This window comes from Manis javanica, chromosome 2 (genome assembly GCF_040802235.1).
Source record: "Manis javanica isolate MJ-LG chromosome 2, MJ_LKY, whole genome shotgun sequence".
Lineage (NCBI taxonomy): Eukaryota > Metazoa > Chordata > Mammalia > Pholidota > Manidae > Manis > Manis javanica.
This window is the reverse complement of record NC_133157.1, coordinates 184673351-184695466: the sequence shown is the minus strand read 5'-3', so window position 1 is coordinate 184695466 and position 22116 is coordinate 184673351. Positions and strand designations below refer to the sequence as shown.

Below are 22116 nucleotides of genomic sequence, written 5' to 3'. Positions count from 1 at the left end.
TTTGGAAAGGAAATTACTAGTTGTACTTTCTTGCCTAGATTAGTGTTTGTATATATGTGTCTGTGTATGCATTTTGTTGTTTTGTGATATTTTCTTTTATCCAAAAGAATTTGTGCTGTTTCCTCCATTTGGCATAGCTAGGTCTTTGGGACCATTGTGGGGGTCAAGTTGAGAGGCCAAACTACTCTCTCGCTTTCCAGTTAATGGGCCTGAGTAACATTACAGGATATTATAGAAACCAGTAGGTTCTCGTTTGATCTGTCTCTTCAACTTTCTCCATCCACTTGTATGTTATAAAAAACTGAGCAGTATCACAAAATTGTCAGAATCTTGCTCTTCCAGATTATGTAGTCTTCCCTGTAGGCTCTGCCTTCTCCTTTCTTCCTTCAAGAGAAGTATGTTTTCATGACTTTTTAAAAAGAAAGATCTTTATATTGGGGTCTGATTGCAGTTTCTCAAGATTTATATTTCATTGTTTTAAGATTTGTCATTATCTTGACTTTTACTTGCTCCAGAAAATAAATTTCCCTGCCTAACTTTCTTTTTTTCATTTTAATTTTTAATTTTAGAAGTAATATAATAATAGCATAGAAAATTTACTAAAATGTGAGAAAAATTCAGCCATAGTCCTGCCATCCAGTCAGAGTAGATGTTACATTTTTGTGTGTTTTCTTTCCAGCAAGACCCTCGGTAAAAAGCCAGTGTGATTTCTGTTGAACTCCCTACAGTCCTGTATTCATCCCACCCGAGCAGATACCTGCAGTTTGACCCTTTCATGTGTCTCATGTGCCCACTGGAACCGAATCTGCCCTCTTTTCTGTCTTTAAATTCTACCTTTATAGTCTTCCTCATTTTTCTCTGTTTTTTTGTTTTTGGGTTTTTTTTTTAGCTCCTTTGCCTCTACATTTGGTACCACACTGTATTACTAACTACCCAAGCTTCACACCCCAAAATGGGAGAAGGGAAAATATTGTCACAGGTTTCCAAAAAAATTTGGGAGGTAGGAAGGAGAAGGAATGATGAATTCTCAGACTAAGTTCCTGGCAAAATTCTAAAACAGATTACTAATGTTTAGTTTATGAGGACTTAGCTAAGAATTAGAATCCAGCATGGGCTCACTGAGAATAAGTGTGCCAAACTAATCTTTTTTTGGATAGTTATGAATTGGTATTTTGGGGAACCATAAATTTAATGTATTATTATAATTTCAAAAGTAGTAGTAGTAGTAGTAATAATAATAATAATAATAATAATAATAATAATAATAATAATAATAATTTGAATCATGTTACTTCTCTCTTAAAATCCTGTCCAGGAACTTCTCATTACACTTAAGAATCAAATCCAAAATACTATGTGATCTGGATTTTGCTATCACTCAGTCTTTATTTCCTATACCTCTTTCTTCGTTAATTATTTTCTAGCCTAACCGGCTTTCTTCATGTTTCTTAAGCATGAATATGCCAAGTTTGTTCAAAGCCTTTCAGCCTGAAGTGCTCTTCCCTGAAATATTGATATCACTTTCTCTGATTTAAGCCTTCCGTCCCAACCCTAGTTAAAACAATGCACCCAACACATTCTCCACTTAAGCTGCTTTATTGGTCTCCAAAGCCCTTATCTTTATGAAATTATTTTTCAGATATTTGAATGGGTTCACTAACCATAGCTGGTAGGGGTTGACTCTTAATAGCCTATAGATTGAAATTCACATTCCTTAGTATGAAATTCCAAACCCTTTGTAATTTGGCCCCAACCTAACCTTCCTAGCTTTATCTCCAGCTTCCTATTTCTTGTGTCACCCTGCATAGTCTTTCCTGCCTCCCCGAACCCTCCCCACCCACCTTGACTACACGTATTCTTTCTCTGCACATTTCCCAGTGTAATGGCTAGTGACAGTAAAGAGACTGAACTGTGTCTGAGCCCAGCTCCTCTACTCATGATCTATGTGATCTTAAGCCCATTAATTAATTAATTAATTCCTCATTTTCATACAAAATTGTTATGAAATGAGATAATGTATATTAAATGCCTGGCCCAGAATTAGTGCTTTTCCTTTTCCTTCACTATCTAGGTCATCTTGTCTTCCATTCCTAAAACATGAGGGGCAATCACTCCTTAGTTAGATCAGTGGGTTATTGTCAGTGTGGAGACTAATCTTTTGTACCACACAAATACATCATAGCTTTGACTTTGAAAAATCATTTTTACCAAGAACTTGGATGAAATGTTGTCAAGTGAACCAGTGTTTTTCCAGCTTAAGGTCACTCAGCTAGAAATGACAGGGTCCACCCAGGTCCACGTAGCTCAGAAACTTGTCCTAAACTGGAATGATTATAAAACTGGCAGCAGAGGAATAAACTGATCATTTGGATAACAGAATCTGGTCTCATATTTGTCATGGTAGTCTAAAATGGGCTTAAACAAAGCTAAAATATTTTTAGGGTGCATTCATAGAAGTATAATTAAAATCAAGGAAAATATTAGTCTAGAGCATAGAAGGCACTCAATAAATGTTTTTTGAATTGTATTGAATTGTCAGACCACATTTGAAATAGTGTGTTCCATTCTTGATGCCATATGTTAAGAATTGCTCTGCCAAACCAGACTTGAGGAAACTCAGCCAACTAATGCTCTGGAAATCATGTCAGATGAGGAAGGGTTTAAAAAAGTGTGGGTATTGAACCTGTCTGGGGAATGAGTAGAAGGGCTGGAATGGACCAGCTCTTTCCAAATATTTGAAGAGCTGATTGAGGAAGATGGGTTAACATATTCTTTGAAGCCACGGGGCAGAATGAGGGCCAGCATTTAAGAGGAAATTGATTTTCACTCACTAGAAGAAACTCTATTAAAGTTAGTTTTCTAACAATAGAATAGGGCAGGTTTGTGAAGGTGTAAACTGTGATTGGAGATATTCAGGTATAGGTGGGAGTCATTTTAGAGAATATTTTATAGGGGAAATATATATTGGGTGGGATATTGGACTTTTCCAACTAAAGAAAATTTAATTCCTTCTCTGTTTATCTCAAGAGCTACATTGCAAATTTCCTGGGGCAAGGATAGATCCCTTTCTTTTGTATCTCTCAAAGCTTCTTTAGGATGACTTTTTATTTCCACATCTTCCATGTAAGATCCTTGAAATAAATAAACCTCCTAAACTTTTCTTCTGCCTCACCTCCTCTACCCTTTCCATTCACCTCCCCACCAAAAAACCCCCAAGAATGTAGATATATAATATGCTCCATCTAAAAGCACCCTTAAGTCCTCTAGGTTTCTGAGACTTCTGACACTTCTTCCATGTCCACAGAGACATGCCCAAGTTCCCAAAATGATTGTGGCAGAAATGGGCCTAGGAATCAGGCTTTCTGGCTCCTACACTCTTTCCATTACACCATTACACCCTTGGGACACACCATAAAATCCAGAAATTGATGGCTGGTAGCCTGTCTCCATGTTATTTTTTGATGAGGGGAATCCAGGACAGTTGCTGGTATTATAAATGATTATGGCACTTTCCAAATCCCAGCTTTCATAACTTCATTCTGTTTGTTCTGGTGCCAGGTTCACATTCAGATATTGTTTTCATTTGGTGTCTGGGAGGTTTTTTTTTGCTGTCAACTCTTTATGGACACATGTTTGCTTATTAAGTTTTCTTCTGTGCTATAGTGTGAAAACATTTTTTTTTCCTTTTGGTTTTGTTTTCTGTTTTATGCTCAGTGACTGTTGTGGGACTGAGTAGATGAGCCCACATACAGATTTAGGTTGGTTCTCCGTGGGTGGTTTAGAATGTTTGTGACATTTATGGTTTGCAGAAGCTGAAGGGGTGGCCTTTTCTATACCCTCCTTGCAAGAATAGGTATGTCATGTGTTTGCCAGACCATGCTTAGCTATGTGCCTTTGGAATTTTACCATAACTTCTTTTTTTGGACTGATTCTCCACACTTTTTTAAAATCTGTAAACTATTATAATTTCTTGCAGCTTTATGAAAGAGTTATATGTTAGATGGATTGTCGGGTAATGGGAGAGAGAGAGAAAGAAAGAAAGAAGAGAATATAGATTTGGGGAATGAGTGGGATGAAGGGGAATGAAGGTCTTGGGTCTTCCCCTGCCAAAATTTAAATACTCAGAGATTGATTTTTTCAAGGCGTTGATTAGCGTCTAGTTAGTACTATTTATTCCAGTGTTATGCTTAAGGGTGTTTTGATAAGACTTGTAGCTCAGACATAAAACTCAAATTACCTACCATAAGTCATCTCACTAGCTAAGGATATTTTCTGAGCACTTCACATGGTACATTATTCCTTCCATCCTATTGGTGAATATGTTCAGTAAATAGTTTATGGTTAAACATCTAAAATGACAATAAAACTTAGATTAAAAAGTTATTGGTAACTGACTTGTTATATTCAAGTACTCAGATGTTTTTCATTCACTGACTAGGATGTATGTTTAAAGTATAGCTTTGGAGCTCAATTAGTAGAGACAGAGTTGGAGCAGAGATGATCATGTATTAAATTAACCTAGTCGTTAGTTTTTAATTTAAATACTGTTCAGCTAAATAATTTGGCACCCAGTATGTTTCATTGGTGCTGGGCTGGCATTTTAAACACATCACTAATTATTCACAGGTTTATTTTTTCCTCCTCTTTTCAAAGAAATGTGGAACCAGCAATTTATTGTGGTAAAAATATTTTCATGCACTTGCTTTTCTGTGAAAAAATTTTTCACACATGGACAACTGGTACTACAAAGTTAGCTTCCACCGCTTTCGGGTCAATTCATTTTAGAACATTTGGAAAATGATACCCTTGAAATAAAAAAATTAAGTAAGGCAAAGAGCAGTCTAACAGCTTGCAGAGGATTGGATTTGAGGCTCAAACTGAAGATTTTTCCTGTCTTATGATTAAAAGCTGAGTGTTCTCTAAATCAGCCTACTTAGCTCTCTGGGGGAAAGACTTCCTACATCTTTTGCATCTATCTCTCCCCGTTTAGTGTGTCTTTTATCATCACATACTACTAAACTAACTTTTAGGGGGTTGTAGATAAGCTTAGAAATGGTAAAAATAAAGGAATTGGTGTATGGGAGAGATTCTTTTGAAGCAAACAACAGAAATTTGTGTAACAAAGGCCAGAGGTCTTTCCCAGGCCAGAGGTCTTTCCCCTGTGTGTAGACGCAGAGGCCAGCCCCTCCGTGTATATGTGAGGACACGGAAGTCAGCGTGAAGCAGCATCAGAACGTGGGCAGCGATGTTCGGCTTAACCAGGATTCTCTCTCTCCAGCTTAAACGTCTTCAGCGGCTCCCCAAGATTCTGAAGCAGTGATTCTCAAACTTGAGCATGTTTTGGAATCACCAGAGGGCTTGTTAATGCACAGAACACTGGCCCGATCCCTGAGGTTCTGATTCTGGGGCGTTTCCCAAGAGTTTGCGTTGCTGATGGGTTCCTAGGGGCTGCTGGGGCTGCTGGTCCCGGCACCACAGGCTGAGAGCCAGAGACTGGAGAGAGTAACTGGAGAGTTACCACACAGAGTACAGAATCCTTGATTAACTCATCCTCTGCCTTTCTCTCCAGGCTTATATCTATTATTCTCCCCTTGAATATTAAACCTATGCAATGTCAAACGCTGGCAAACTCTTGCAAATGTCAAGCTGCATATAAAGGTGCTCATGTGTCTTGATGCACTTGCTGTTTCTTTTGCTGAGTTCCCTTCTCTCCATTGTCTACCTGATGAGAATGCCAGTTCATTCTTCAAAACCAACTTCATCTGTACAACTTCCTTAATTTCCTGGAGATAGTTAATGAATTCTTCTGTTCCATCACTGTACTTTGTACATATTTTTATTGTGGTTATTACGTGTTAAAGTCGAGTTGCAATATACACACATTAGTACTTAAAATGGGTTATTCGTGCTCTGTATAGGGAGCCAGGGTGATTTAAAGAGAGAGGATAATTTTGTGTGTTGTACCAATCCAAAAACATACAATGCTAACTGATGAACATCCTGGGGGAGGCCATGAGATGGAAGATGAGAATTTGCCATTCCCCCAGTGGGGCTCATCCTCCTGGCCTCTCAGAGTGAGTCATTTTATCATGCTGAGGGTGATTCTAGTGCTAACCATACATATTCTTGTATAACATGAGGTTTAAACACCACTTCATCTGGTCCCTAACTGAAGAATCAGTAACCCAATTCAATGCCAGAGGAAAAACTGATCATCCTCTTGAGAGATAGGACAATGTTGTACTTTGTGGGTGTTTTGAAGGATTTCAGTGGATAATTCTGACTAAATAGGAGTTCACCTATGTCCTGACTGTACTGTCCATTCTCCCTATAGGACGAGCCTGTATTGTCCCTGTGTACTTGCATATCTGCCTTCCGTTAGATTAGCATACTCTATTGTTGGATCTTTACCACATTCCTTTCAGTTGGGGCTTCATGGAGGGTGCTTTGGATTGGCTCACTTAGTGTAGCAATATATTATCTACTATGATAACTCATTTAATAAAGACTCAAATAGTTATTCAATAAATGACTGAGTTTGTGACATTCATTCTACTGTGAATTGTGTAGACCTCATGAGAAGAGCAGAAGATACAGATTCCTCTTTTGGAGAAACAGTCATGGACTTTGTTACTCCCCTACTTAGGATTTTCCCATTCCACACTATTTTTCAGAGGATCAAGATAAACCTATGCTTCTTCAAATATCATGCAGGGCATTCCATGATCTGGTCCTGTGTACCTCATCTACCTCCCGTCTTTCCTCTGTTCCTTAAACTATATTCTAGTTACATTCTAACTTCACTGGACTGCTTAAAATTACCCACATACACCAGACTGCTTCATGGTTCTGTGCCTTGACTGATAAGACCAGAGCACAGACTTTGGAAATCAAAACACCTTGGGCTTGAATCCCAGTTCCAATAACTTCATAGGATTATTACTTAACCCAGCACCTGGAATGCAGAAGGTGGTCAGTACATGCTAATTTTATCATATGTGAGGTAATATGGTAAAGAAGGGATAATGTGCTATCTTTGGAACCAGATAGACTTGTTTCTATTGCCCTGGTCTAGCACTTTATAGCTCTGAGTCAAGAGCCCATCACATAAGTATCCTCAGCATCCATTTTCTGTAAAAAGCTATCTCAGGAATGTGTAAGGATTCAAAATAGTGCCTTTAAACATATGCTTGGCACTTGGTAGATGTTCAGTAAACAGTAGTTCTTATCATTCCTGTCACTTTACCAACTGTACCTTAACTATTTACTAAGTAAGATTGCCTACTGAGGGTCTCAGAGTGTCACAGTCCCTCTAAATTTTTTTTATGTGAACATTTTTTACTTGATTAGCAGTAAATACTTCATTTGTCCATAGAACTAACTAATTTTGGAGGATCACAGCTTTGTGTTTCTCTGGCTACCAAGTATGAGGGTAGGAGGAAAAGAAAAAGAAAAGACAGGAAAACAACAAATAAAGGTCAGGCTTGTTCTTTTGTTCTGTAGGTACTCAGACCAGAAGAAATATGTTCCAGATGGCCTTTCATATTATACTGCTCCATTTCTCTCACCCCATTTAGTATTTGATGTCCATTAAACTAACTTTAATTTGGTTCCTTTCTCCAACAAGACAAATCTGGTCTCTGATAGCTAGCTTATTTATCTGTTTAGTCTAGTGATAGCATAACTCAAAGTTAATAATAGATATTTAGGTTTGGCACCTGTTTGAAAGTCTCATATTTGAAAGATAGATGCATTGGACAACCAATGAAACATTTATTAAAAAAATATCATACACAGTTTACTGCTAATTGTTACTTACCCATTGAGCTATACTTGTCACTTTTGAGGGGAAATCTTAGCCCTGAAGCACTCTGGCCTGTGGACTGACATTCGTATTGAACTCTATTGTCCCTGCACTTTAAATTCCTTCAAAGGGGAGATGATCAGACTTCAGGTATGTGTTATTATCTGACATTAAAAATCATGTACGTATACACACACACATGGATATTTATACACATACACAATATATATATTTCCAACTCCAATTTTATGTCATCCTGCCATTTGTTAAATTTTAACTATAGTAGATCTAGCAATATTTTCTTAAAAAGTAAAACTGGAAATAATTGTTGCTCTTCCTAGTATACTTACTGATCCAAAGGGAAGGGTTTAATTTCTGGCTAAAAATATACATATATCTACATGAGTAGGCAGTTCACTTAAGGTATCTAAAATAAATTAATATTCTGAAAACCTGATTCTAGATTTGTAGGGAAAAATGGGGAAAGACATAGCCAAGCTACTATTTACTTGTTACGGAGATGGAGGCCCCAAACATGTTCAGTGATTTATCCAGTCACAGAGCTACTTACTGGCAAGCTGGCATTCAACTCAAGACTCCTGACTGCTGTATATTAACTGACTGACTTTAAATAAAGGTTGCAGGATTTAGCAATTACTGAGAAAAGCTCAGAAATGCTATTGTCTTTCACTCTTTTTTTTTGTCATAGTGAGAAGAATTGTATTGAAATGGACTTAAATGAAGAACACATTGTACTTAGTTTTCTCCTTTTGGGCAAGGGAGACCTTAGCTTTCATGGTTCCTGGGGCTGAAAGAGATAACAGGAGTGTTATTTCTTCTTCCTTTACTCATTCTTCCCTAGTAATCCACTCCTTTCTAAGAAAATATCATTTCTCCATAGAGATCAGGTGTGTATTTTTCTCCAGTTCTAATGAAGCATAGAGATAAGGTGTTTATGCAAAAGTAAATTTCTGCCACAATATACCCTGACACTTATGGCATACGTACATTGGGAAGGAGCGGTTCAGTGGGTTGCCTTACTTGTAGTCATGAGATTTCCAGTCTCTCAACAGGGAAGAGGAGAAGAGGTGATGATTAAGAACACAAAATTTTGTGTGTGTGTGTGTGTGTGTATGTGTGTGTATATATATGTATATATATATATATGCATTTATGTAAGAATCAAGTCTTTTTTGAAGACAGTGAGCTGCTAGTTTTTAAAAATTTTAAACGTATTTCCACAATTTTTTCTTGCAGACCTTTTCAGAGGCAATTAGATTTAATGTGGATTCTGCAGTTTTTGAAGTAGTGAACAATGCTCCTCAACTCCTGGAAAAGCAACTGAAAAAAATTCTGCAAAAGCAGCAACCTCGAAATCCCATCTATGATGTTGTAAGAAAAGGAAAGAATGATGTTAAACCTATGCAATTGAATGTCCTCTATGAAGATGAGACCATTAGTGTCAACTACAACATCATGGTAAAGTATATTTGAGTATATCTTGCAAAATAGATAAAACATGAGGTGAGATCATCTTGATGTTCCTTGGGCTTCCCTTTCTGAAGTATAACTATATTTATGAAATTTTTTTGGACTTACACATAGTAGTTGTTAGTTGCTCTATCATCTTGCTCATATTGGATGTCCAATTTAGTCTAGCAGTTTGGTTGCTATTTAATTATCAGTATGAACAGGTTCATGTAATTTGCTTTGAATATTTAGAGTATCAGGTTAATGTGGAGCAGTAAAAATATGTGTGTCCTTTACAGTTTAGATGCATTCTAGAAAATGTGGGTATACAATGAATTTATTTTCATTTGGGTCCTAGCTTAGTGAAAAGTTGGAAATTGAGATTTCCCACCCTCAAGTCACATTGACCTCCTTAGCCTCAAATTCTACTCCCAGCTTTTGGATTTTGTCTCCTTAGCATAAGGTCAAAAAAGAAAAGGGTTCTAATATTGGCTCTTCAACTTATACTAGGTTTGTGTTCTTGAACAGGTCACTTTGATGAACTTATATTCATTGTCTGTCAAAGGATGTTTCACTGCCTTCTACTTAGGTTTGTTATGTGGATCAAATGAAGATAGTAATACATGTTTAACAACACTGTTCTCCATTGAATTAAAAAATCTGATAGAATTAGGCTCAAATATGTCTAACACTCAAGATTGAGCTCTTTTTTAACCTGAAAGTTCTTCAGTTCTTAACTGAATTCAAATGTATTTCTATCTTTCTTGTTTACTTCCATCAAATTAGGCACATTAGCAATAATAATAGCATTTATAAATGCTTAAATAGTAATAGTAACTAAGTTACAGCATTATTTTGAAGTTAAGGAAATATATTGTGAACTTCATAACACCATATAAATTGTTAAATTGAAAAATTTTTGCTCAGTATGACAGTGATATTTATTTGTTTATTCATGTCCCTCAGTGAATAGACATTTTTTATTTCATGGGAGCCTTTATAACCTATTTCTTTAGTGTTAAAAGATATTTAGGAGCTTCTTTTTTATTGAGGTATAGTTGACATACAACAATATATTAGTTATAGGTGTATAACATAATGATTTGATATTTCTATACAAGGAGATTCTTGAGTTGTGTGTTTTCACACAAGTTTCTCAAAAAGACCTATGTGACCTTATTTCATATACTTGAAGGTAAACTGTGATTCATGAAGTACACATACTGTAAACAGTAAGGTAGCAATTTAGATATCTTTTAAAAAGAAGTATAAACAATAATAGATGAGATAAAAAGAAATAAGAAAGTATTGAAACCAGAAACAGACAGAAAATAAGGATAAAATGGAACAAAGAATATATGGAACAAGGAGAAAACAAGATAGCAGATTCTAAACATACCATGTCAGTAGTTAGTAGCACATTAATATACTTAAATCATTGCATTAAATTTAAATGGCCTAACCATGCCAAGGAAATGTCAGAGTCAGATGGGATAAAAAGGAAAGACACAATTTGCTGTCTATAAGTAACCCACCTCAAATATAACACATGACACATAAATAGGTTAAAAAGTCAAAGAATGGGAAAAGATAGCCATACAATTACTAATTTAAAGAAAGCTAGAGTGACTATATTAATGTCAGGCAAAATAGACTTCAGGACAAGGAATCTTGCTATGGATAAAGAAGGACATTACATAGTGATAAAAGGATCAACTCCCTAAGAAACTGTACCATAAGTATGCACCTAACAACAGAGCTTCATAAAAATGAAACAAAAGCTGATAACACTGCAAGATGAAATAGACAAATCCACAGTAATAGTTGGAGACTTAAACATTATTTTCCCAGTAATCTATAGAGAAAGTACACAGAAGATCTGTAGGGATACAGATCTGGACAACACTAGCAACCACGTCAATCTAATTAATGTTTATAGAACACTTCTCCCCACAGCTGCAGAGTACATACTCTTTTTCAAGTACACTTGAAATATTGACCAGAATAGACCAGATTCTGGGCCATACAACAAATTTAAAAGATTTGAAATCATGCAAAATATGTTCTTTGAACATAACAAAATTAAACTATAGTTAGTAACACAGAGATATCTGGAAAATCCTCAAATATTTAATTAACTAAACAGTACACTTTTAAATAGCCCATAAGTCAAAGAGTAAGTCCCCAGGGAAATAAGAAATAAGATTGAATTGAATAAAAAAGCACAACATAACAAAATCTGTGGGATGTGGCTAAATAAGTCCTTGGAGATAAATTTATAGCATTAAATGTTTATATTAGAAAATATTAAGGAATTAAAGACAGAAAAATTAGAGAAAATCCATGAAAATAAAGGTTAATTCTTTGAAAAAAACTGATGAAATTTATAAGCATTTAGGCAGAATGATGAGGAAAAAAATAAGAGAAGATATAAATTAATATCACAAGGGTGGAGATATCACTACAGGTACTACAGACATTCAAAGGAAAATAGGGAATTATACAAATAACTTTATGTCCATAAACTCAGCAACTCAAGTGAAATGGAAATATTCCTTAAAAGACACAGATTACCAGTGCTCACTTAACAGGATGTGGGTAATCCGAATAGTCCTAAATTTATTAAATAAATTGGATTCATAGTTAAAAATCTCCTGACATCATAATGATGAGAAACTCAAGTTTTCTCACCAGATTACAAAGCAAGGACATCCCCTCTCCCCACTCATTTTCAGCATCTTAATTACTAAGTCCTTGCTAATGCAATAAGGCAAGAAAAGGAAATAAAAGTTATCCAGATTGGGAAGGAAGACATACAACTGTGTTAGTTTACAGATGGCTTGATCATTGATATAGAAAATCTGAAGGAATTGACAAAAAAATCCATAACTAATCAGCAATTATAGCAAGATCATCAGATATAAGGTTAATATACAAAGTCAGTTGCTTTTCTATATACTAATAATGTACATGTGGAATTTAAAATTTAAAACCCAATACTTTTTATCATAGTAATACCATTTACCATAATAGTAAACATATTACCATTAGCACACTCAAAAATAAAATACTTAACTATAAATCTAATAAAATATGTACTAGATCTATGTGAGGAAAACTAGAAAACTTTGATGAATGAAATGAAAGAACCAAATAGAGATATTCTATGTTCATGGACAGGAACACTCAATATTGTCAAGATATCGCTTCTTTTCAACTTGCACTGTAGATGTAATGCAGTCCCAATCAAAATCCCAGCAAAATCAAAAATCCCAAACTGATTCTAAAGTTTCTGTGGAGAGTCAAAAGAGTTGGAGGACTGATGCTACCCAACTTCAAGTCTTACTGCCAAGCTACAATAATCAATACAGTGTGGTACTGGTGAAAGAATAGACAAATAGATCAATGGAACAGAATAGATATCTCAGAAATAGACCCCCATAAATACAGCCAGTTGATCTTTGGAAAATGAGCCAAGGCAATCAATGGAACAAAGATAGTCACTTCAACAGATGGTGCTGTAACAACTAGATATACACAGATCTTAAACCCTTCAGAAAAATTAACACAAAATGGATCATAGTCCTCAATGTAAAACACAGACTCTAAGACTCCTAGGTGATAACAAAGGAGAAAATCTAGATGACCTTGGATATGGCCAAAGAGATCCATGAAAGAAATCATTGATAAGTTGGACTTAATTAAAATTAAAACCTTTTGTTCTACAGAAGACAGCATCAATAGAATTAGAAGACAAGCCACAGACTTGAGGAAAATATTTGCAAGAGACCCATCTGATAAAGATCTGTCATTTAAAATATAAAAAAATCACTTCAAACTCAACAATAAGAAAACAGCCAACCTGATTTTAAAAATGGGTCAAAAACCTTAACAGATACCTCACCAAAGAAGTTACAGAGATGGCAAATAAGCATATAAAAAATGCTCTACATTATATGTCATCAAGGAAATGCAAATTAAACAACATTGAGATACCACCACGCACATATTAGAATGGCCAAAATCCAGAAAACTGACACCAAATGTTAATGAGGATGCAGAGCAACAGGAATTCATGTACATTGCTGGTGTAATACAAAATGGTACAGCCACTTTGGAAGTTTGGTGGTTTCTTAACAAAACTAAACATACTCTTACCATATGATCCAGTAATTGTATTCCTTGGTATTTAACCAGAGGAGTTGAAAATTTATGTCCACATGAATACCTGCTGATGAATTTTATAGCAGCTTTATTAATAATTGCCAAAACTTGGAAGTAACTAAGATGTCCTCCATAGGTAAGTGAATAAATTAACTGTGTACATCCATAAGTGGAATATTATAAAGTGGTAAAAAGAGATGAGTTTCAAGCCATGAAAAGACATGGAGGAAACTTTAATATATATTACTAAGTGAAAGAAGGCAATCTAAAATAGGCTACATACTGTATGATTCCAACTGTATGGCGTTCTGAAGAAAGGCAAAACTATGGAGACAATAAAGAAATCTGGTTGCCAGGGGTGCAGGGAGCAGATGATGACTAAGCAGAGTGCAGAGGATTTTTAGGTTAGTGAAAATATTTTGTTATGATATTATAATGATGGATATATATCATTATACATTTGTCCAATTCTATAGAATGTACAACAGCAAAAGTGAACCCTAAGACACACAATGGATATTAGGTGATTGTCATGTGTCAACGTAGGTTCATCCTTGGTAAAAGATGTACCATTCTGGTGAATGATGTTGATAATGGGGGTTATACATATGTGGGGGCAGGAATATGTGGGAAATCTCTGTACCTCCTTCTCAATTTTGTAAACGTAAAACTTCTCTAAAAAATGTCTTAAAGAAAACTATTCCCAGAAAGAAAACACCAGGCCTAAATGACTTTACTGTTGAATTCTATCAAATATTTAGAGATGAAGTAATACTAAATTTATGAAAACTTCCCCCCACAAAAAAAAAACAAAGAAGAGGGATCAATTTTCAACTTATTTTATGATGTCAGCATTTTTCAGATACCAATACTAGATAAAAAAATTTCAAGGAAGAGAAAAACCTATGAACTATATCCCTGAGCCATAAATACAAAATCCTCAAAAAAGTAAGCAAATTGAATCCAGCATGCAAAAAAATAGATAAACATCATCTTTTAGAGGAAAACATAGACATAAATCTTTATAACCTTGTATAGGCATTGGTTTTGAAGATAGGACACCAAAGGCACAAACAACAAAAGAAAAAAAAATTAAAATTAAAAATTTTTATGTTCCAAAGGACACACCAAGAAAGTAAAAATATAACCACTGAATGGGAGAAAATAATTGCAAATCATATGAATATCATGAGGATTTGTATCTAGATTGTACAAAGAACTCTTACAACTCAAAATAAAAAGACAATGGAATTTAAAAAATGGACAAAGGATCTGAATAGACATTTCTCCAGAGAAGATGTACAAATGAGCAATATGTATATGAAAAGATAATCATAAGGGAAATGCACTCAGTGCTGGGGGGCAGGGAGGTGGAGGAGCTGGAGTGAACGGAGTAATTGCTAATGAGTATAGGTTTTTTGGGAGGGTGGTGAAAATGCTCTAAATTTGTGGTGATGGCTTATAAATATACTAAAAACTATTGGGTTATGCACTTTAAATGGGTGAATTGTATAGAAAGTATTTACATCTTGATAAAGCTGTTATAAAATGAAGTGTGTATGCACACATACACAAAAATCACAACTATTTCTACATACTATTACAACAAGTAAAATATTGTAAAACAAACACTGACATTACAAAATGCTAGCCAGGATGCAAAACAATCTAAACACTTATATTGGTGAGAATTCCATTTTTGAAAACAGTTTGGCTGTTCTAAGTTAAACATACAGTATACTACCCATCTCTCCTATTTTGAATATTACCCAAGAGAAATGAAGAGTTCTGATCACACAGAAACCTGTATGTGAATGTCGGGGGTTGCTTTATTTACAATCACCAAAAGCTAGGAGCAATCCAACTTTTCTTTAACTAGGGAACAGATAAGTACTGCGGATAATCTATATAGTGGAGTACTACTCAGCAAAGAAGAGGAATGAACTAGTGATCCATGGAAAGAATGTAGATCAATCTCAAATGTGTTACGTGAAATGAAAGAAGCCAGAGTCAAAAGCTATGTACTGTACTGATTCCATTTACATGACATTCTCAAAAAGGCAAAGCTGTGGAGGTGTGAAAACCAATCAGTGGTTGCCAGGGCCTGGGTTAGAGGGAGTCAGTAACTACAAAATGACATGAGGAAGTTTGGGAGTGTTGAAACTATTCAATATCCTTGTTGTAGTCAAGGTTATATGACTATATTTGTCAAAAGTTGTAGAACTGTATACTAAAAAGAATAGATTTTACTGTATGTAATGTATACCTTGATAAATCTGACTGAACAAAAAAAGGTCTCTTGGCAGATAGCCATGCTTTCTTTGGTTGCCTCATACATCTAAATATGATTTTTATTAATTTAATTCTTTAGGCATTTTAGAGAGCTTGTGTATGGTTACTTGGAAATAGTTCTGGAAATTATGTAACTACAGCCAGTTTCCTCTAACCTTCTGGTTATCTCTTTTTGTTTCTTAACCAGCTTTTCTTTTTTTGTTGTTTATTTATTTTAAGGCTTCAATAATTTTACCTTAGTTTTGTATTTCTTATCATTGTTAAGTTATAATTTTATGGTTGACAGAATCGTTCTGTATCTTTTTGGTCTTTTATATTTCAGTTACTTGTAAACACCTTGAGATTTTTTGGCAATTTGACTAAAGACTTTTCTTCAATTTTGATTTAGTTCCTTTTAAACTTTTTAGTTCACTTAATTTTTAGGTCAGATAGGTGCAGAAACATTCAAAAGAGGATTAGGCAAATGATTTTGTATAAACTGACTAGTCTGACATCTTTGTTAGATTCCTCAAGGTTTATTTGATCTTTACATATAGTTTGGTGTCTTTCTGTGATACACTGCATTGCTAGTGAGAACTTGAGTCCGGAGTGGTTGTCCATGTGTAGCATATGTGGAGCCATGTGTGGAGTCTTCCTAACTATACCATGCAAATGTCCTTCATCTCAATGGTAAGCAATGAGACTGTTGCTGCTGTTCAGATGCTGCTGTTTCCAAGGTTTCTGTTCTTTTGTTACCCAGAAGGTAATATTTCTGAAGTCAAATGGGTGTTTTTGGCTGAACAGGAGGAAACCATTGTTTGCTCAGTTTTCCAGTCCTGGGGAGCTGAATAACTTCATGACACACGTAAGCAATGCTGAGCACAGGTGCTGCCTCAGGAACATGAGTTGGACAGCACTGCTCCTCACTTGTGTCAGCAGTGGTCGGACAGACACTAATCTCACACAGCACAACTGCAGCCCCTGCAGATAATCAGTGGAAAGCCACATGAATGCAGACCCGTTAGCCTCGCTGAGATGTTTACTGTATTGGTTGTTTTACTTATCAGTAGCATTTGTTTAGTGTCCAAGGTTGCTGGCATTCTTTAGCATTCTGGAAAAACCGAATATAAAACAAGACAGAACATTAGTGAACAAATATTTTAGGCTGAATAGCAACTTAGTGACTCTTCTGTAATTTTATATAGCCCTCACAATCCCAAGATAAAATCTAAACTCTTCAATGTTATTTAAAAGGCCCCTGCCTACTTCTCCAGGCTTCTTCAGCCTGGAGACACTGAGATTCCAGGTCTCAAATCTCACCCTGTGATCTAGTTGTACTGACATTACCTTTGTTTCCTTCACTGATCCCCTCATCAACCTAGCGAATTGTGCTGAAGGTCAGAGTGAGCGGCATGTTCTGTGGGAAACTTTTGCTGGTTTTAGTGCCCGTGTGACCTCCCATAGAAGCCTGAATTAATGGCACTTACAGCACCTTATTATTATTGTTTTTTGAATTATCATTAAACTCTTTAAAGGCAGGGTCTTACCTTTCTTGTTAAATTTGGTATTCCCAGAATAGAATATATAACAAAATTTTCTAAAATTCAGAAGGCAAGGGGCCTGCAGTGACCACAGTGGCCTTACCAAGTGTTCCAGTTAGTTCTTTTTCTGTTTGTGATTATTTTTAACCAGTTTGTTAACTGCGAAGACACTGAGACTGACTTTTTTCTCACACTCCTTCAGTTTGTTTAATCTGTAAAATGGAGATAATGGTTGATGCGGGGTCGTTGAGAGAATTAAGAAGTACCAGAAGGCAAGAAGTGTCTTCAAATTTGTGACTCAGAGTTCTAGCTAGTGCTCTCTTGTGCAGGTAGAAGAGGCATAGCTCCTGGTAATAGCTAGAGGTCATTAGGGATGCATTGAGTAAGGCTTAATTGTTCTTACAGGTAATTTTCTTTTACACTCTTTCTTTTTCACTTGTCCTCTAATAGTGTCTCAGTCGTAAACAAGGTATTCAGTGGATCAAAAAGGAAAGACTTCCAGCATTTCTGGAAAGTGATTGCTACTTCGAATACAGGTATTGTAGTCCCATCAATATACATATTTACCTGATTTTAAGTGCCTACTTTTTTTCACCAAAAATCATTTTTCTGTACTTTGTTAATAAAATTGTATACTGTTAAACTTATTTGAATTTATACCCCATTTGTATAAGAGTGATAGAGCATTGGTAAAAATCATATAACTTTTCCAAAGGTATTTCACAGAAACAATACCTAATAAATGTACTTCAGTTGTGCTTCTTAGATCATTATATTTTAAAAATTATCTACTTGTGATAATGGTATTTAAGTCGGTGCTAAGGACAAGTTTATCTTTTATGCCCCCTGGCTTTTTGTTGTTGTTTATTGACATATCATTGATATATAATCTTATATTGGTTTCAAGTATACAACAGTGGTTCAGCAGTTACGCATGTTTTTAAATCCTCACCCCCACTAGTGCAGTTTCTGTCTGTCAACATAGAAAGATGTTACAGATTCATTGACTATATTCTCCAACCTGTATTATTGTCTCTGGGACCAACTTATAGTATGATTGAGAATTTTTGTGCTCCTTTTATCCCCTTCACCCTCTCCCTCTCCACCTACTCACCCCCACCCCTCCCCCATATTTCACTTATTTGTGGAATGTAAAAACAAAACAGAACAAAATGTTCCTGGCTTTTAAAGTTTAAGTGCTTATGCATTCTGAAATTTTACTAAAATCTGAAGTTTGTTTAAAACAACCATTAAAAATCAATATAAAATAAGTTAAAACTAATTAGTAATTAGTAATTCTATGAATAAGCCATTAATTTTAGCAGATCCTAAGAGAATGATCCTGCAGCATCAGGAGGGGACATTATCTTGAACACATAAATAAAATTTTTGGTTTTTTTTCTGAAATCTACTATATTGAAACTTATTTCAAGTTTGTATGATTTCTAAAATGCAGGTTAGCCAAATTGGTCTCACAGGTAAGATGGAGCGGATCAGGCATGAATGTCACTCTAGGTTCAGATTTTACTCCCTGGGTCCTGAGAAAACCACCCAGTCCAGCACCTCCTGCCATTGAAGAAGACAATGTTGCGATTATGAAGAAGTTCTACGTTTCTCTTGGCGAGGTAAAAGTATTAGCCTTTCTTTGTGACTTGGCACTTAAGTGGAACTTCTCATTTTTGGGACATGAATTTCATTTGTGCCACTTGAATAGGGAACATTATTTCAAATACTTCTCTTGTGGATATATGCTGGCTCATTCGCTGTGCATTTTTTCACCTGAGATGCAATTAGAATTATTTTCTCATGTGTTTGAAGGAACAGATACAAGATTGAAGAACATACTCAGTGTCACCTGGGAAGCAAGGTGACTTGAATTCCATCCATAGTTTAATTGTTCATTATTTAGATTCAATAATTTTCATACAAAATGATGGCAAATTGGATCTTTTCCTCCCTGTTGCCAATGTTATTCCTCAGAAGTAAAATGCATTACTGTTTGTTATGAGATAAGTTTGTCCTCAGTGACTGGAGACGTGTTGGATTGTGTGAGTACATCTGAAGAGAATCAGATATTTTGAAGAGTTGTGTTGTAGTGAAAACTGTTGTTTCATCTTTGGCCTCCAGTTATCAGATTTTCTTTCCAGGAACACATTTCCAATACACAGTTTTGTACAAAACCAGGAGTTGCAAGTATGTGGCCCATGTGTTGCTGTTCCCCCAATTTCCATTCATGCCAGACATTGCTAATCAATCATGGCAATTTTCCTGCTGATTTAGAAACTTGGCTCCAAATTCTTTTCAACACAGCCATCTAGGCAGGCACTTCAGTTGATCAAAGATGTCATACAAGAGGAAAACTGTTTGCAGTCTCTGTTGAAATGGATAGACTTACCCTATCTTATGTAAATATTTTTCTCATGTGTAGCTCCTATTTAATTTTGTAGTTTGGTATTTCTATCAGTAATATTTGGCAAAAAAAATATTTTAAATTATTCCCATTACATTATTTCTACTGAAAATGCTTAGAGATGTACTGAAGGTACATTTTCTTCTCTCTTACAACTATTTTTTTTGTTAAGGTATCATTGATAAACATACAATCTTATGCTCAAGTTTCACAGGAGCAACATTCTGGTTACTACATTCCCCCATATTATCAAGTCCTCACCATTACAGTCACTGTCCATCAGCATTGTAAGATGCTATAGAGTCACTACTTGTCTTCTCTGTGCTATACTTCCTTCCCCGTGCCTCCCCTATATTATGTGTTCACTAATAATAATACCTTTCAATCCTCTTATCCTTCCCTTCCCACTCACCCTCCTCAACCCCTTTTCCTTTCGTAACCACTAGTGCGTTTTTGGGTTCTGTGAGTCTCCTGCTGTTTTGTTCCTTCATTTTTTGCTTTGTTGTTATACTCCACAGATGAGTGAAATCATTTGGTACTTGTCTTTCTCTGTCTGGCTTATTTCACTGAGCATAATACCCTCTAGCTCCATCCATGTTGTTGCAAATGGTAGAATTTGTTTTATTCTTATGGCTCAATATTCCATTGTATATATGTACCACATCTTCTTTATCCACTTATCTACTGATGGACACTTAGGTTACTTCCATGTCTTGACTATTGTAAATAGTACTGCAATGAACAGGGGTGCATATGTCTTTTTGAATCTGTGATCCTATTCTTTGGGTAGATTCCTTGGAGTGGAATTTCTGGGTCAAATGGTATTTCTATTTTTAGTTTTTTGAGGAACCTCCATATTGCTTTCCACAATGGTTAAACTAATTTACATTCCCACCAGCAGTGTAGGAGGGTTCCCCTTTCTCCACATTCTCGCCAACATTTGTTGTTGTTTCTCTTTTGGATGGTGGCCATCCTTACTGGTGTGAGGTGATATCTCATTTTTAATTTGCATTTCTGTGATGATTTGCAATGTGGAACATATTTTCATGTGTCTGTTGGCCATCTGAATTTCTTCTTTGGAGAAGTGTCTGTTCAGATACTCTGCCCATTTTTTAATAGGGTTATTTGCTTTTTGGGTGTTGAGGCATGTGAGCTCTTTTTGTATTTTGGATGTTGACCCCTTATCAGATGAGTCATTTATGAATATATTCTCCCATACTCTAGGATACCTTTTTGTTTTACTGATGGTGTCCTTTGCGGTCCAGAAGCTTTTTAGTTTGATGTAGTCCCACTTGTTAATTTTTGCTTTTGTTTCCCTTGCCTGAGGAGATGTGTTCATGAAAAAGTTGCTCATGTTTATATTCAAGAGAGTGTTGCCTATGTTTTCTTCTAAGATGTTTATGCTTTCATGATTTACATTCAGGTCTTTGATCCATTTTGAGTTTACTTTTGTGTATGGAGTTAGAAAATAATCCAGTTTCATTCTTTTACAAGTAGCTGTCCAGTTTTGCCAACACTAGTTTTTGAAGAGGCTGTCATTTCTTCCTTGTATGTCCATGGCTCCTTTATAATATATTAATTGGCCATATACTTGTGTGTTTATATCTGGCCTGTCTATTCTATTTCATTGATCTATGGCTCTATTCTTGTGCCAGTACCACATTGTTGATTACTGTGGCTTTATGGTAGAGCTTGAAGTTGGGGAGTGTAATCCACCCAGCTTTATTCTTCCTTCTCAGTATTGCTTTGGTTATAAGGGGTCTTTGTGGTGCCATATTAATTTTAGAACTATTTGTTCTAGTTCATTGAAAATCTCTGTTGGTATTTTGAATGGGGTTGCATTGAACCTGTAGATTGCTTTAGGCAGGACAGCCATTTTGACAATATTAATTCTTCCTACCCAAGAGCATGGGATGTATTTCCATTTATTAGTACCTTCTTTAATTTCTCTCAGGAGTGTCTTGTAGTTTTCGTGGCATAGGTCTTTCATTTCCTTGGTTAGGTTTATTCCTAGGTATTTTATTCTTTTTGATGCAATTGTGAATGGAGTTGTTTTCCTGCTTTCTCTTTCTGCTAGTTCATCATTAGTGTATAGGAATGCAACAGATATCTGTGTATTAATTTTGTATCCTGCAACTTTGCTGAATGCAGATATTAGTTCTAGTAGTTTTGGAGTGGATTCTTTAGGGCTTTTATGTACAATATCATGTCATCTGCAAACAGGGACAGTATGACTTCTTCCTTACCAATATGGATACCTTTTATTTCTTTGTGTTGTCTGATTGCTGTGGCCTGGACCTCCAGTACTATGTTGAATTAAAGTGGTGAGAGTGGGCATCCTTGTCTTGTTCCCGATCTTAGAGGAAAAGCTTTCAGCTTTTCACTCTTAAGTATAATGTTGGCTGCGGATTTGTTGTATATGGCCTTTATTATGTTGAGGTACTTGCCATCTATAC

The 22116-nt window shown here is 35.7% G+C and overlaps 1 protein-coding gene across 3 annotated transcripts in view; it reads left to right on the top strand.

The window, feature by feature from the left end:
• The window catches only part of RGS22 (regulator of G protein signaling 22), a 158307-nt gene that overhangs the window by 29854 nt on the left and 106337 nt on the right, over positions 1-22116 (top strand). For all 3 annotated transcript variants that reach the window (XM_073229890.1, XM_073229891.1, XM_073229889.1), the window contains exons 4-6: positions 9062-9283; positions 17701-17786; positions 18707-18875. In XM_073229890.1, the coding sequence (XP_073085991.1) occupies positions 9062-9283; positions 17701-17786; positions 18707-18875 (477 nt within the window). The remainder of the gene's footprint in view (positions 1-9061; positions 9284-17700; positions 17787-18706; positions 18876-22116) is intronic.